Below are 15,006 nucleotides of genomic sequence, written 5' to 3'. Positions count from 1 at the left end.
TGCTTTAAAAAGGAAAAAGCCTCTGATTGACTTAACCTAAGTGCCCAGTGTTTGCGGTGGCTACTTTCCAATGCTGAGCGTGAAGATGATTCGGCCCAGGAAGCGGTCGCTGTTAACGTTGTTGATAATACCTTTCCCATTCAGACTGCACTGAATAGGGATCAAATAATTCTTCTTCACATCCGTAAAGTGCATAGCCACCAGTGGGGATGTATAGTTGACCTGAAAAGAAAGGAGATTTAAGTGTAATTTTTGAGGGAGCAGAAAAGCAGGCAGTGCTTTCACGTTCAGTAAAAATCATTAGTAATTGGTTCACGGTTCCCAGGCGTCTGAGTGCGTTTGCCTGATGTCCGTCATGGTCCCTCGGGATGCTGAAGCTGAGCCTTTCTGTGCCTGTGCCCCAGAGGGACAGGATCACGTCAGAGTTTTGCACTGCACCGTGCCTCTTGGCTTGATTAGCCAGGACAAGTAACACCGGATAATGGGACTCTCAAATACTTTCTGCTGTTCTAAAAACCAACCTATGGCTTGTAATAAGAAATCCGTGGTGTTCCTTGGATCTGTGTGCTCAAAGGACATGCAGACCTGGCATCTGGGCTGCTACTCATCCTCAGCCAGCAGCAGTATGGCAATAGGAGTCTAGTGCCTGCCTCATCTTCCATTTCAGCTTTCGTTGTGAAGGTGCGTTACCTCCTAATGCTGTACTGCCCAGCGCAGACCAAAGCGGTGCTGGCCAGCATGTTCAGAAATAGCCACCGGTGTTGGACTGCTCCGTTTTGAGCCACCCAGCCTGAAGTGGTTTTGTCATAGCTTTGACAGAAGCCCCATGGTTTTCCTCTTGTGTCACCTAATGCCTGACTTCCCTAATGCCCTGGGAAAATGCTGGTGTTGAGACCTTCTCTGGGAGTTAGCAAAGCCAGTCTTAGTCTCCAAATGATAAATGTAATAATTCCCATTGCTGGCAAGGGGGAACTGGAGTCCCCAAGGATTTCCTGCAGATTGTCAGAGACAGAAATAGAGCGCTGTAATCCCAGTGCCCATGGCCTCCCTCCTGCCTGCATCTGCTCAAAATAGCCAGAAAGCACATCTGTACTCTGTGCAGCAGCTCCTGCCCTCTCCTTCCCAAGGAGACATAACGAAGATGCCAGAGTCCTTACTTACGTGAGTGATCTTGCCGTAGTAGGGATAATACATGAGATCAAACGTCCCGTTTCCAGGGTAGAAGTCCACCGACCTGAGATCGCTCTCATTGCCTTTCTGTGTTTGGAAAAAAACCAAAGGTACACACATACCACATGGGACGCAAAATACAGCTGCCTTCAGAGTAAGGTGAAGGAGCTTTAATACAGACATCTCTTGCAAATCCACATCAGGGCTCAGCTGTGCCTGCCTGCCTGCTTGCAGCATGTTTGCTGTGAGAGCCTGCTGCTGCTGCAGCGAGCCAGAGCATACCGGTGCTATGAAGGCACAGATGAGGGTTACAGAATTTGCTGCCTGTCGATCCCTCCCTGCGCTTGCCTACCGCTTTATTGCTCTCTAAGGGTATGATCCAGCTGCTGCCCGAGCAGTGGGAGCCCTTCCTTCACCCTATTGCTGTTGCCTTGCAGGGTGCTCCCCAGGACCGAGGGTGGGATGGATGTGAGCTCCTGCCTCTTCCCCCCCAGCTCCAGCTCTAGCTGGCACCCTGGCACCCAGCCCTGCGGTCTGGCCTCAGGGGCTGAGCACTGCTGGTGAGGCTGGCAGGAGCCAGGCCAGGGTGGGAAGCAGGAGACTGGTGGCCTCTGTCATCCTCAGCAGACCGGCCCCCGCTTGCGCCCAGAGGCATTGGCAGCGCTGGGTCCTGTGAGTGTTTGGGGCTAAAATGAGGACAGATGTTGGTGAGGTCCATCAGAGAGAGACATTTGGCCTTCTACGCGCCACGCTGCCGAGCACAAGCGAAAGCAGTACCTGCACTTTGCAGTCCACGCTCACAGGGACCCCAGCACCAGGGCGGTAGCCTATGATCTGCAAAAACAAAAGACATCCGTGCTTGTATGAAATGCCGTGCCAAGCGTGTGCTGCCTCCCTTCTCCAGGGCTTAAGCTCTTCTACGTGCCGGTCACATTGCTCGGGACAGGAGTTATGTGCCCCTGATCAGGGTCTGCCACCCCGTGCAGCGCAGCTTGCCCGCGCCTGAGAGCAGAGGCAGAGCAGAGCATCCAGAGAGCCCACACTCCCTGGAGCGATACAGCCGCTTCCCCACACAGCTCACACCCCCACCATTTATTTTCCCAGCAGCATGCACCGAGCCGCCATGCTATTAGAAGATTTCAAATAAACTTGATTCTGTGAAAATTCCCATTATAAAGAGACCGGGGTCTGAGGTGTAGCCCTAAAGCTCAGTTCCTCCCACACAGGGGCCTGGCACAAGACCCTCCAAGCACTTAGGCCTCAGGAAATCAAATCGAGCAAGTTTTGTAGTGTTTCTTTTTTATGTTTTCTAGTGGGTATGAGCCAGCAGGTTTTGGGATTCTAGTTCCCTTTTTCCCTGGGCCTGAGAAGTGGAGGAGTTTCAGTCCCTGCATGGTCTTTATCATGCTGGGGTGCACTGAAGGAAGGAATCAAGATGACCAGCTTTCTCTGTACCCGGTTCATCTTCAGCAGGATGCAGGGCTGGCCTTTAGAGTAGCCAAACGTTGGGTCCTCAATGCCAGAGCAGTTCTGCAGCAGTGAGCGCTTGAACTGGCAGGCTTTCTTCTCCTCGCTTTCATTGCCCCCTTGGATGAAGTACTGTCCTGAGACACACTCGATATTCTTCTCCTCTTGAACTTTGTCATCGTAAGCTGGTGGGGACCAAGAGACTTGTTAATGTTTCTCGAGACCTGCCCAGACCCACGCTTTCGGAGTACATCCGCATGTCAAGGGAGTTAGAAAGTCCCACCTGGAAAGGCAGGGCTCCCTCCCACAGAGGCTCCCATGACCACATTATGAGCCTCCCTTTCTAGGTGGGGGTGGTGAGATGCCGAGAGCTGATCTGCGCCCCAGGAGGAGACCCCTGCACTGTGTGCGTGTGTGCATGGAAGCAAACAGCTTGCCCGTGTGACTCCTGGGGTGCCTGAGAGCTTACCTGCTAGGAAGTGGTGCATGCTGTCCACGTAGGGTTGCCACGTGCTGGGCTGAGAGACGTTGAAGGCAATGGTGAACCCATTCAAGTACGGTCTGATCATTACTCCTGGAGAAGGAAACGGCGCCAGTTAAAGCAGACATGGGTGGACTGGCCACAGGCTTGGGGCGTGTTGCAGGGGCTGGTGGCACTGCGACTGGGCTTGGGGCTGGGCGCAGGCACGAGAGCAGCAGCACCAGCTCGCAAATAAACTCTCTCCTCAGCCCGCTGATCCCTCACCTCCATTTCACACCCAGAGAACACCATGCACATCAAAATATCCCGGGAAACATGGGAGACCTGGAGGGTCTCAGCAGTGCTGCAGGGAAGAGATGGGCTTGGGGCTGCACATGGAGGCTGAGGGGTCCCCCATGCTCCCAGCCATGCAGCCAGCTCCGGGCAGGGAGCAGGGCGAGGGGGCCTTGTGTTCCCCACTGACACAAAAACACAGGGAAAATGCTGCTTCTGTCATAGGGAAAGGAGTTTTTAAACATTATCTTGCCAGGACTCCCCCAAATAATAATGCATAAAAGCTACTCTTGATTTGCATTTTATTTTGAAGATATGAGGTATAAAGGGACAGCAGCTGAAATGAATGGGCATCACCTATGAAATGCCTAAACGTGCTAATTTACCTTGAGAATAATTAGCCTAATAATTAGCATAATTAGAATAACAATTAGTATAATTAGAATGAGTGCTTCACATGGGGCTATTTAAGATGCCTGACCCTCTGCAGAGAACCTGCAGCACTGTCAGTGCCCTGGGGTAAGTGATAACACCTTGTGTTATGGAGGGCTGGTTGACCGTAGGAGCGTACCGCTCCAGCCGGGCTTTACCCGATGTCCCTGCCGTGCCATTTCGGTAGCACTTTGCTGGGCAAGTGCCCGAGGCCGGGCTGGCTGGGGCACGTACCTGGCGGAGACACGCGGTCCCGGTACGTGGGCGTGTAGGGGCTCAGCGTGAGCAGCATCACATACATGCAAAAGGCAAACATTCCTGCCAGGCACGTGTAGAAAATGAAGTAAAACAGTAAGATCAAGCCTGCAAAAGAGAGAGGGCATGTCGCTGTTAACGCAACCAGAGCACGTCCCATGGGCTGCGTCCTGCCGGGATGCACAGCCATGCTCAGCATGGCGTCCTCCGCAGCTCCGAGTCCGTCGTGGAGGTGGGAGCTCGCAGCCCCCCCTCCGCACACAGACCCTGGCATTTTTGGGAGCAGGACTCTCAGCCAGACACACTCCCTGCCCAGCCCCGGCGCTGGGGCAGCTGCCGTTCGGCTCCGTACCCCTTTTGCTGCGTGGTCCTTCCCAAAGCTGGGTCAGGACCAGGTCCACCTGCCTCAGCTCTCTCTGACAGACAGACCTGACCTTGGTTCTTGCCCTTCCCTCCCCCTCTTGGCATGGTAACACGCGAGGGTACCCGGTGGCTGCAGCATGTCCAAATCCCTGATGGGGGCTGGGGGCCGATGCTCCTGCCCCGACTCCTGTCGCCTGCGTGCTGGGACTGAAGCGAGCAGCGTCGCTCGGGGGCTGCGGCAGTGCTGGCTGTTTCGTAGCCCTGACGTCCAGGGAATGGGTTTGTTTTTCCTCTGGACCAGGCTGATGGCTGAGGATGTCTCAAGAGGCCACGGCCTATGAATAAAACCCAGCGGCTCAGAAAGCAAAGTGAAGCCCTAACCCAAACATTTCCCAGGAGAAATGTGCCGGCAGCTCAGAGGGAGTCTTGGGAACGCAGATGTGTGCTCCTGCCGTGCTTCTGCCGGGGCCGCGGTGCTGGGAACCACTGCAGGGCTGTGTCCTGCTGCAGGGCAAGCCAGGGTGGATGGGACCATCCCCGCTGCTGGTGGCACAGCAGGGACAATGTCCAGCCCTGCCAACAACGATGCTGGGACGGTGCTGGGGTGCTGAGCTGACGCTTGTTGGGACATGGTGCTGCTACCGTTCCCATTCTCATTTTTCCTGCAATGCAGCAGGAAGCGTTGTCACCGGCAGGCAGACCTGAGCGTACAGCCTTTCCAGTGCTGACCCTGTGGCCAGCTGGCTCCCTGTATTTTGGCAGAGCTTCCTGAGCCTCCCTGGGGAACACCTTCAGGGCCAGCACTGGGGAGCAGCCCCAAGCTGGGCAAACTCCCTCCTCCTCACCTGTGAGATGAGAGCAGGAAGGTTCAGCTCCATTCACTTCCAAATGCTCTCATTTTAAAAGACAAATTGATTTTCACAGTAGCTTCAATGCCTCTCTCCTGCCCCCCTGTATGGGTACGTGAGCATACGGGCGTGTGCAGCTGGGGGTATGTGTGTCCATAGGGCAGCGGGGCCGTATAGCACACCATGATGCTCCCAGGGCAGAGGAGGACGCTGCACCCTCCCCAAGGCTGTAAATAAATAACTTCTGGCAGTCGCCAGCCGGGGCCACACGCACACCAGCCTGAGCAAGCCCTCTCACAGGGCTTTTCTCAGCACCTGGCAGAGCCTCCAGAAACCCAAACCCATGTCCCTAAGGACTGTCACCCCCATACTGCTCCCGCACTCCCGTCTGCGCCTTCCCATCCAGCAAAGGAGCAGCAAAACTGGGCTGCCTCTGTGGCCAGCAAAGGGAGCAAACGTGGATTTCAAGGTCTGCCCCAGACTCGTGCTTGAGGGTTTTCAGACTCCTCCGGTGTTCATGGACAGTTTCCTTTGTTTCTCCTGGCTGTCCCCACCGGCTTTGCAGGAGACCCAGCACGCTTGGCAGGGGCACAGGCAGGCTGTGGGGCTTGCGAGCACGTTGCCAGCGCCAGCTGCCGAGGGCTGCAAACACTGAGCAGCAGCCCCCGATAATTCACAGCCTTACACCGGTGCGGATGTGCACATGACTCTGGGCTAAGGTTGGGGATTTTCACTCCGCTGAGGGGGCCGTGCACTGCCAGGAGCTGCAAAGGTGAACGGCATCGCGTGTGCTGCGGCACCTCGGTCTCAGCCTGAGCCTGCAGCAGTGCTCGCCCCGCAGCCGGGGCTGCTCTTAACCACCCGGGGCACCTCCAGGCTCAGCGATAATTTTTGAAGGTCACATGGATACGGATAAAATAGACAGGGTGCTTAAAACCCTCACGGGCACATCCCAGCCCACCAGCCCCAATAGCACATGTGGGCTCTGCTGCGGGCACCACGTCACGCCCCGGCAAGCTGTGGGGTGACAGCGATGACCACCCCTTCCCCTCCCAGAGCCAGGGCGCACGCAGGCAAGGAGGGCTGCTCGGCACCGCGGTGTGCACCCTCCCGAAACGCCTGCCCCGTGGCTCGGGCGCTCTTCCCCCACCAACACTGATGACCCCAAAGCTACCTCCCCACGGGCTCCTGACTTATACAGGCAGGAGCCAGGCTGCTGGCAGCAGCAGGGGTGCGTGGCTGCGGCCGACCGACCTGCAGCCCCCACGCTTGCTCAGGCTTTTAATTTCTTCCCTTAATTTCTTCACGGTTTGGGCAGCCTGAAATCTTTGCTTTCGCATTCTCAGTAAACATTAACATCCAGACCAAGGGTAACTTTCCCAAGGTTTTCTGCTTGTCCTCCTCACTAGTTCGTTATTGCTGGTTAGAAACATCTACCCTGAAAATGTGGGATGGGGGTGGTCAGTCCAAGCCATCAAGGACAGTCACAGGCAAGTGCATCCATCGTGAAGCAGAAAAGGCAACAATCCCCGAAAGCGGGGCTTGAGCAAGGACCTACCCCAGCTCTTGGCCGTTCTCCCCAGGCACGTTCTCTCCTCTGGGTTCCACAGGAACATCTTCATCTCCCCAGCCAGGTCTGCCCAGGTTTTGCTCCCCATCTCTGCCTTGGTCTCGTCCTCCCTTCTGTCAGGATCCTGGACCTTCTCCTCATGCTTATTTTCCTGGAAGAGTTACAGAACACAACCCCCACATGCAATCTGAACATCTCATTGGCCAAAAATAAATGCAAAAGCACTTAATAGCTGGAAATGTTTCAAATTTCCATTTTCCCATCATCACTCTTGAGTTAAAGAGAGGCAGTTTTGGCTGTTCTGACTTAAGATCGCTTAGATCCCAGCATCCATTTTTCCATGACACGTACGTCACTGCCATCACACCGGCTACTGTCTCCGTGTCCTGGCATTTACAGAAACTCATCTTTTTCCACCTGCATGAACATGACCAAAGAAAACCTGTGATCTGGGAGGGCCGGGGTTGTTCCCACGCTTCTGCAGCCTCTCTGAGCTCAAGTGCATGTTTTCTGTGCTACTACAGATGACAGCAGGCGGCATTATTTAAGACGTCATCCGGTTTGTTTTTCTTGGCGTGTGAGCAAGTGTTTAGTCTTTGGAGAAATCCCTGTGTTGTTATGCTTTTAGTTACACTAAGTTCCAGGGAAAAGCATCTGCCCAGGCAGCAAGAGTTTGCTTTTAACCTCGGTGGTGAAAACTCATTTGTCTGCACCTCAGGAACACAAATCTCTCTGTACCTGCCCTGGCCAAGAGTTGCTTGAGATAAGACAAGGCAGCTGTCCCTAACCCCCCTTGAATCTGGGCGGGCTCTACTTCTCCAAAAGCAGGCAGGGAGGTGGGAGAGGGTGCAGACCTCGCTTTGAGCTCGGGGCAGGGCTGGGCCAGGTACCGCCAGGGATTTTGGGTGATGCTGAGATCTGGATGGGTTCATCGCCTCCCAGCGCTTTAATGCAAACGCTGCTGCAGGGCTCAGCCACTCCTGGCTGGGTCAGGGCCGTGCTCGGCCGCCCCGGCCATGTCTCCCCGAGGCCACCGTGCCCACTGCGAGTGCAGCCCCGCAGCAGCTGCGCCGGTACGATCACCCGCGTCTGCGCTGAGGGCCATGCAAACCTGCCGGCCACGGGCACCTGTTGGAGCCAGGGCCGACAAGCGAGATATTTGCACCCCGCGGGTCGCCCTGGGGGAGCAGGGAAGAGGCCGACAGCTCCGCAGAAAGTCTGGCTTGGAAACACCTTCGAATTGGGGGGGATCAAACTCTGCTCAGACACACAAATGCTGCAAAACAGTGAGAATGAGGGGAGAGTACCGACTCCACAGCCTGAATTTGTGCCTTGGAGAGCCTGGGCCAGACCCAGGGGGGCTGTAAACCATCACCATCCCACTGATTGTCCCGATCGGACCCGGTGAAAGCCCCGGTGGGGCTCTTCTGGAGGCATGCCTGGGTCAGAGTGCTGCTGCCGGCAAAATGCCTGCGGCCGCCCGTACAGTGAAGGCAATGCTTGGCCCAGGTCCCGCACCCCGGGCTGGAGCCCGTCCTGAGCCAGCTCCCGCATGGCCACAGCCCTGTACCATGCAGGGCTGATGAAGCCAGAGGATTTTGGAGCAGGGAAGCAGCAGCCCCAGCACAAGTCACCAGCAGGGACATGGGAGAGAAGGTGCGGGGGCTGCTGGCTGCCAGGACACCCGCAGAGGAGCAAGTGATGGAAGAAGAGGAGGAGGAGGAGTTCTCCTTCCTCCCGCTCTCCTCTCCATTAAATAAAAGAGCTACTGGCAGCTGTTCTGGAAACATTTTCTCAGACTGCCAGAGTAGTGGGGACTGCTTGGAGGGCTCTGCACCGATGCTTAGTGCTGCTTTGGGAAAAGCCCTTTGGATTTCACACCAGCTGCAGCTCGGAGGCAGTGGGAGCAGCGCATGGGCTCTATGCAGAGCCCTCACCCAGAACCTGCTACCGATGCTTAGAGCTGGGGGGGGCGTGGGGATGCCCCCCCATAGGCTCTCACCCGGGAACCCCATGGCTCTGCCCTGCCGAAGGCTTTTGCAAGGAGGGAAAAGTTTCCAGCTCTCCTGGCTCCATGCTGCGTATCCAGCATTTGGTGGCCCGTCCTGCCCACTGGGAGAGGCCACGGGGCTCTGTGGCAGCGCGGGAAGGCTGAGGAGGCCCCGAGCTCTCCCCACGGGCAGGGAGGTCTGTGTGGGGCAGCCAGACAGGACGGGATGTCCCCACTGCCAGGTCCCTGGTGGAGGTCCCTGAGCTAGGGAGCTAGGTTAGGTCTGGATTGCAACACCTCCCAGCTGTTTTATCTTTGCAGCCCAGGACCAGAGATGGTCTCGGAGCAGTCCCTTGCACCTGGACAAGGGGCGGGAGGAGCGGCAGGAGCTGGGGCAGGAGCATGCTGGGGCAGGGAGTGGGCACAGCCATGGCAGGACCTGTCGGGACACTGGACAGCCCTGGGCTGCTGCCTGCCGTGGCAGCTGGGGTGACTCTGGGCGGCGAAGCAAAGCTGGGCTCATCCCTGGCGGGATCACACTGCACTGACGGTCATGGGTGTCCTGGGAGAGGGGCATTCCCCCATCCCCACCCAGGACCAGGTCAGCTGTCAACAGCAGGTTCCTGCTGAAAGCCAGGTGTGCAGCGGGTGGCCCATGCCCAGGTGGCCCCGTCCCTCCTAGCCCCCCTCACTGCCCAGGGCCACCAGCCAGACCCCCTGCTGCCCCTTCCCCTCTCAGTGCAAAGTGCTTACGCTTTGCCTAAGGGACAAAGCAGCATTTCCTAAGCAAAGTAGCTATATTTATCAGCCACGAAGCAAGTCCTTGCTAACAGCCCCCACCTCGCCTCTCGGAGGGTGGCCAGCAGCACCCAAAAGACTCACCGCCTTCTGGTGGGGGCTCCTGTGCTGGCCCTCCATGCCTCCGGCGCTGGCGTTCCCATCCATCCCTGGGTGGGAAACGCAGAGAAACATGAGCGTTAGCACTGCAGGATCCCGGGGCTGAGCCCAGCAGCACCGGCCCCATCGTGGGTGCCACGTCGCCCCGGCTCTCGGGGACCTGCAGGCACAGCCCCCTCCCCAGCACAGCTCCCCAGCACCCCCCAAAAGTCTGAGTGAGCGCGGCTGCACCAAGACCTTTGCCTGTCTGCAGGGAACCACGCTGCTTTCCCTCCCTACCCTGCAGGACTTCAGCTTTCGGGAGCGGATCAAAAAATAACTTGCTTTCCCAAGAGGGGTGAGCTCAACGCAACAGGATCCCATGCTGAGCCCCCTGGCATCTGGTGCCCTTTGCAGCACCCTCGCAGCATCCTGCCCCACGCCCAAGTCACCATCAATGCCAGCCAGCACCCTACATGGGGAAGCCGGGCTCTCTGCCCTGGGGAGACCGTGTAGCTGTTAATAAACATTAGCAAATCGCGAGGGCTTTCGATGGCTGCATGTGTCCGTCAATATGTGCTTGTCAGTCACGGCGGGGCCATGGTTAATGCTTGCAAAATCTCTTTTGCAGTGAAGGGGTAGTGCGAGGGGCAGGTCTATATTTATCCCTTCGAATTGAGACAGCAGCAAGGAGCGCACAGTGTCAGCTTCCCCGACCCAGCTGTAAGAGCCGGCCACAGCCACCGAGACAAAATCCAGAGGGACACCTTGCTGTGACACCCTGCAGACCAGGGCTGGGGAGTATCAGATTTTCCTCCATCAGTGAATTACGGGCACAAGGTGCCGCATTAGGGACACAGGGGTCTGTGCTGGAGTCCCGCTGCTGCGAGGGGCCAGGGTGGTGGGAGTGCGGGGGGCAGCAGGAGGACAGGGCACTGGTGTAGGGGCAGCCTCTCCAAAACCCTGCCTCCTGCTGCACATGCAGCAGCGCCTGGAACAGCTTCAGTGGTGTGACGGCAGCGTGCGAGGGCTGCCCGTCCCTGGCTGAGCCCCATGCAGCTCTCGAGGAAGAGCGTGGCTTGTTTTACACCGGCTGTCCCAGCAGGACCTCAGCACCATCCACCAGCTCATCCCCTCGGCACATTTCCAATGGGGCTGGCGACCCTTCCCTTTGCGGGAGAGCCAGGCCCTGTTCGATGGTGGGGAAAGGCTGCCTTGCCCCAGGCTGGGGCTTTGCCCAGAGGCACAGGGATGTCTGTCCCGGGATCCCGCAGGGCTGCACCGCACCGTCCAAGCAGGCAAAGCACCATTTCTCCCTTTCCTCTCCTGACCATGGCTGAAAGCCGCTCACCGGCTGTGCTAATAAATGGGCGCAGCGGGAAAGAAAGAGGTCTGGCAGCTGCCCCAGTCTGCGCCGAGTTGGCCGGGACTGCCGCGTGCCTGCTGCCGGGTAGGCAGGCAGGGCTGGCTCAGTAGCCATGCCTGCCCGCAGCCAGGCCCGCCGGCAGGAGGGCATGCAGGCAGCCGCGCTCACAGCTGGCTCTCCCCGGCTGGGCTGGGGCCTCGGGGCCGGAGAGTTGCCTGCCTGAAGCTCAGGAGCTGGGATGGGGCGCAGGGATCTGACCGGGCCCGGGCAGTTGTGGGGCACCAGCAGCTCCCCAGGGCCACACGCGCCCCGTCACAGCGGGCGTGCTGCCACACAGCCCGGCCCTGGCACAGAGCGGAGGAGGGAGCCGAGACCCGTCACCCCCATCACTGGCACGGAGCGGGGGCGACTGAGCGGGAGGGGGCCAGTGCCAGCCCCGCTGCGCAGTGGGGCACAGGCAGTGAGCACGGGGCTCCTGTAGTTCATCCGAGGTAAATAACTGCTGTTTTCTCTGGAGGTGACGCATTCTTTGCCATTAATTGATCTGGGCATTTGTAACTTGCCTCTTGCACTGCTGTCAGTGTATGCTTTCTCTTTTCTCCCGGGAGAAGCTGGTAATTAGGCTCTTATCCAATAAAAGTGTGGGTTTTTTTGAAGCAGAGATAGGATTAGTTTCTTTTAACTTGATGAAATATGCTTTGGCTTGAAATAATTACATGATTTGCACTTAGCACCTCTCAGCCCAGGGCATTAAAGTGATTTACAAGCAATTACGAAGCTTGCTGGGAAGATGCTTTTATCCCCATTTTACAGATACAATATGGAAAACAGAGGTTGAGGGCCTGCCCCGGCTCCTTGGCCAGAGATGCGGGGAGCTTGCAGGGTCTCCTGGGAGCGCTGCCTCCGTGGGACGGGGCGCAGGCAGCAACAGGCATCACCACCGCAGCAGAGAGCTCAGAGCACTGAGAAGTCAAAAACTGGGCCAGTGGCCGTGTGGCTGCCCGGGAGGGCCACCAGCACCGCTCTGGGGCTCAGCGCTGCAGGGAGGAGGGAGATGGGGGGGCAGAGAGGTGCCAGGGAGATGCGCGGGGAAGCGCAGAACGGCCTGGAGCAGCGGGGCTGGAGGTGGGGTGGGAGCTGCTGGGGTGCAGAGGAGCTGGGGAAAAGATGGGGAGAGGGCAGGGGACACCCAAGGCCAGGGAGGTGCTGAGCCCCTCCGGCCGGGCTGCTGCTGAGTGCGGGGGGGTCCAGCGCCGGGAACCTCCTGGAGGCGGGGCCCGACCTCCGTCCCTCCCCCCCCGAAAACCCCTCCAGGGCCCGAGCACTCCGCTGCCTTCCCGCAGAACGGTGCCAGCGACGCGTGCGGGCCCACGCCTCCCCACGCCGCGGGGGGTAAGCGGGCACTCCGGGAGGAACGGCACGTCCCAGAGCCCTCCCCGGTGAGACCCCCCCGGGCGCCGCCGCGGGCCCGCCCCCGGCCCAGTCCCGCCGCCGGGCGGGGGCAGCGAGCGGCGCGGAGCCGCCCGGCCCGGCCCGGCCCCGCAGCTCCCGCCGCTCCCGCCCCAGCGCGCAGGCGCGGCGGAGCCGCTGCCGGGGCTCTGTCCGCCGCCGTGGCCCGGCGGGCTGCGGCGGGGAGCGGGGCCGGCGGCGGCAGCAGCTTCAGCATGCGGCAGTCCCTGACTCAGCAGCGCCCGGGCGGCGTGGCCCTGCCCGACTCCGTGGGTAAGTGCCGCGGGGCGGGGAGGCCCCGCCGGCCCGGGGGGACGCGCCGCGCTGCGGGGCGGTGCGCGGGGGCCGGGGGCGCGCGGCCATTTTGGGCGGTGGGTCCCCGGGGGGCGGGGGGGCCGCCGCCGCCCGGACGGGACCGGACCGGACCGGACCGGACCGGACCCGCGCTGCGGCCAGGGGCTGCAGCGGCCGAAGCGCCCGCCGCCTCCCCCGGCCCCGCTCCCCTGCCCGCCCCGCCGCCGTTCAGGCGCGGATTCAGCCGCAGGGGACGACCCGTCTCCCCCCCGGGGCCGCGCCGCCCTGGTGCGGGGCTGCGGCAGAGACCCCCGTGGGGCGGCTCGCTGCCCGGGCGGAGGCGGCCGCCGGCCCCGCGCAGCCCCCGGGTCGCGCAGCATCCTTTGGACCGGGGACGGCGGGCGCGCCCGCTCCCCTCGCAGCGCGCCTCCAGCTCCCCGAGGAGGTCAGACGAGCCTGGGCGCTCCGCACCGGCCGCGGATTGCGATTTCCCCGGCCTTGCGCCCCTCCAAGCAGGAGGTGAGCCACCCAGACGCCTGCAGCCCCCCTCCCGCGGGCCTGCCAGCGGGGCCCTTGGCTGAGCGGGGTCTGGGTCACGGCTCGCACACGAAGGCTTCTTTAGCAGAGGTGGAACAACAGGAGAGGGCTGGGAAGCAGAACGGCTCGGTGCCGTTTGCCCCCGGCTCTCCGAGGGTAAAAGTTAAGGCTGGCTTCCTTGGACTGCTTTGTGCTTAGTCTTTGCTGGTGGCTTCCCCCCCGCAAAGAACAAGATGGAGAAGTCGGTGCTGTTTCTGTGCCATCTTGTCTATTTTCTTCTGATAATCAGGGGAAAACTGAAGTCAATCGGGAGCAGTACAAAGATATGTATTATTGCAAACTTTTAAAGTAATCTGGAAAAACCTGCTACGACCTTGTTTTTAGAGTGGGCTTGTATATGGCAACTATAATAAGAGGATGTTTCGGAGGCTTAAAATAAAAATGATCTTTCCGAAGCCTGTCCGCATTCTGAGTGCCATTTTAGCAAAAGAAATAGCCGGACTACAGATAGGATTAGTTTCTTTACATCTTCCTCACAGAGTTAAGCACAGTGTTTCAAACCACCTTGTATACTCACATTGAGGTAAGCACTGCAAGTTGTGAGCTATCTAATTTGGATAAATCACAGAGAGGTTATTACTCTCTCTTAAAAGCAGAGATAGCAAAGCTGTCGTAGCTCCACTTCTGTGTGTAAAGCTGTACCAGTAGCAAAGAGGAAAACAATCTAATGGGGAATACTTTCAGCAAAAATTAATGTTGAGAGAGAGGATTTTGCCAGGGCAGCCCTTCAGCAGCTATCAGTGGAGATGCTGAGTATGAGTCCATGTATGCTGAAGCAGCTGCAGGCATCCTTACAGAAGTACAAAACCACTTTCTCAATATACACATAACAAAACATGTTTTCAGAGAAAGAAAAAATGGAGTTAGTGGCCCAGTACAGAGCTGAAGTGGAGGTAATCACATTATCTCTTCAATTTCACATCTCTCTCCAGTATCAAGTTAAAGGATTATGGTTGGTTTTGTCAGGACTTGGAATAAAAGCATTTTGGTTTTGGTGTTTGTTTGTTTGTTTTTAATCTTGTGGGGCATATTGAAAAGCTTTCAGAAATTTTCCAGTTGGAAACCTTTTGCTTTACATCTGTATTCCGTGTTGGTGTGTGCCAGTTGTGAGCTGGGAAACAACGTAGAATGTAAGAGTGGAAAACATGGTGGTTCTGAAACAAGTTCAGAATCCATAAACAGTGTTTCAAGCTGCTTCTTTTAGAGTGTTTTCCTGCAGAAATGCCGTTACAAAATACTCTGGGTTTGAGGAAAATAGCACATTCTGCAGGTTTTTTCATTGTAACTTTTTGAAGCATCTCTGATGGAAATGCAGGAATACCGGTTTGTGTGTGTAAACGCCGTGCTCCTGTACCCACGACACTCACTCAGACCTGCTCTGCAGGATGGCTTTGCGTGGCACGCAACCATCGCACACCCACACAGCCTAACTGTAAAGAGTTTAAGCTGTGTAAGGAACTTATGGCTGGTTTTACTTCTCTTCAGCTCATTTGCCAGCCAAACTGTAGCAGTAATCAGAAATTTGGTAATCTACCATGCGTGTAAGCGAGACAGGTTCATTCTTTCTCTCCTTTC

General features: G+C 57.9%; 2 protein-coding genes across 11 annotated transcripts in view; one reads left to right on the top strand and one right to left on the bottom strand.

Annotated features, from left to right (window-relative positions):
* Positions 1-8: 8 nt before the first annotated feature.
* On the bottom strand, positions 9-10,161 carry ATP1B4 (ATPase Na+/K+ transporting family member beta 4). 2 transcript variants are annotated; one of them, XM_075513589.1, is made up of 9 exons: positions 9,984-10,161; positions 9,732-9,796; positions 6,848-7,010; positions 4,058-4,186; positions 3,107-3,211; positions 2,626-2,822; positions 1,948-2,004; positions 1,162-1,257; positions 9-222 (listed from the first exon to the last, which is right to left on the bottom strand). In XM_075513589.1, exons 2-9 carry the CDS (start codon positions 9,792-9,794, stop codon positions 61-63), a joined length of 972 nt encoding a protein of 323 aa, XP_075369704.1. In that variant the 5' UTR covers positions 9,795-9,796; positions 9,984-10,161; the 3' UTR covers positions 9-60. The 2 variants fall into 2 exon arrangements, with proteins under 2 accessions (XP_075369704.1, XP_075369705.1); XM_075513590.1 differs by having other exon boundaries at positions 10,026-10,161.
* A 2,285-nt stretch (positions 10,162-12,446) lies between these two features.
* The window catches only part of TMEM255A (transmembrane protein 255A), a 29,107-nt gene continuing 26,547 nt past the window's right edge, over positions 12,447-15,006 (top strand). For 2 of the 9 annotated variants that reach the window (XM_075512794.1, XM_075512790.1), the window contains exon 1: positions 12,629-12,813. In XM_075512794.1, coding sequence (XP_075368909.1) covers positions 12,756-12,813 — 58 coding nt within the window. In that variant the 5' untranslated portion in view covers positions 12,629-12,755. Of the gene's footprint in view, positions 12,531-12,626; positions 12,814-15,006 lie in introns of those variants that run through there. The other 7 variants (XM_075512797.1, XM_075512796.1, XM_075512799.1 and 4 more) reach the window with 6 other exon arrangements.

Source organism: Mycteria americana, chromosome 10, assembly GCF_035582795.1.
Source record: "Mycteria americana isolate JAX WOST 10 ecotype Jacksonville Zoo and Gardens chromosome 10, USCA_MyAme_1.0, whole genome shotgun sequence".
NCBI classification, from domain to species: Eukaryota; Metazoa; Chordata; class Aves; order Ciconiiformes; family Ciconiidae; genus Mycteria; species Mycteria americana.
This window is presented reverse-complemented; position numbering and strand designations above follow the sequence as displayed.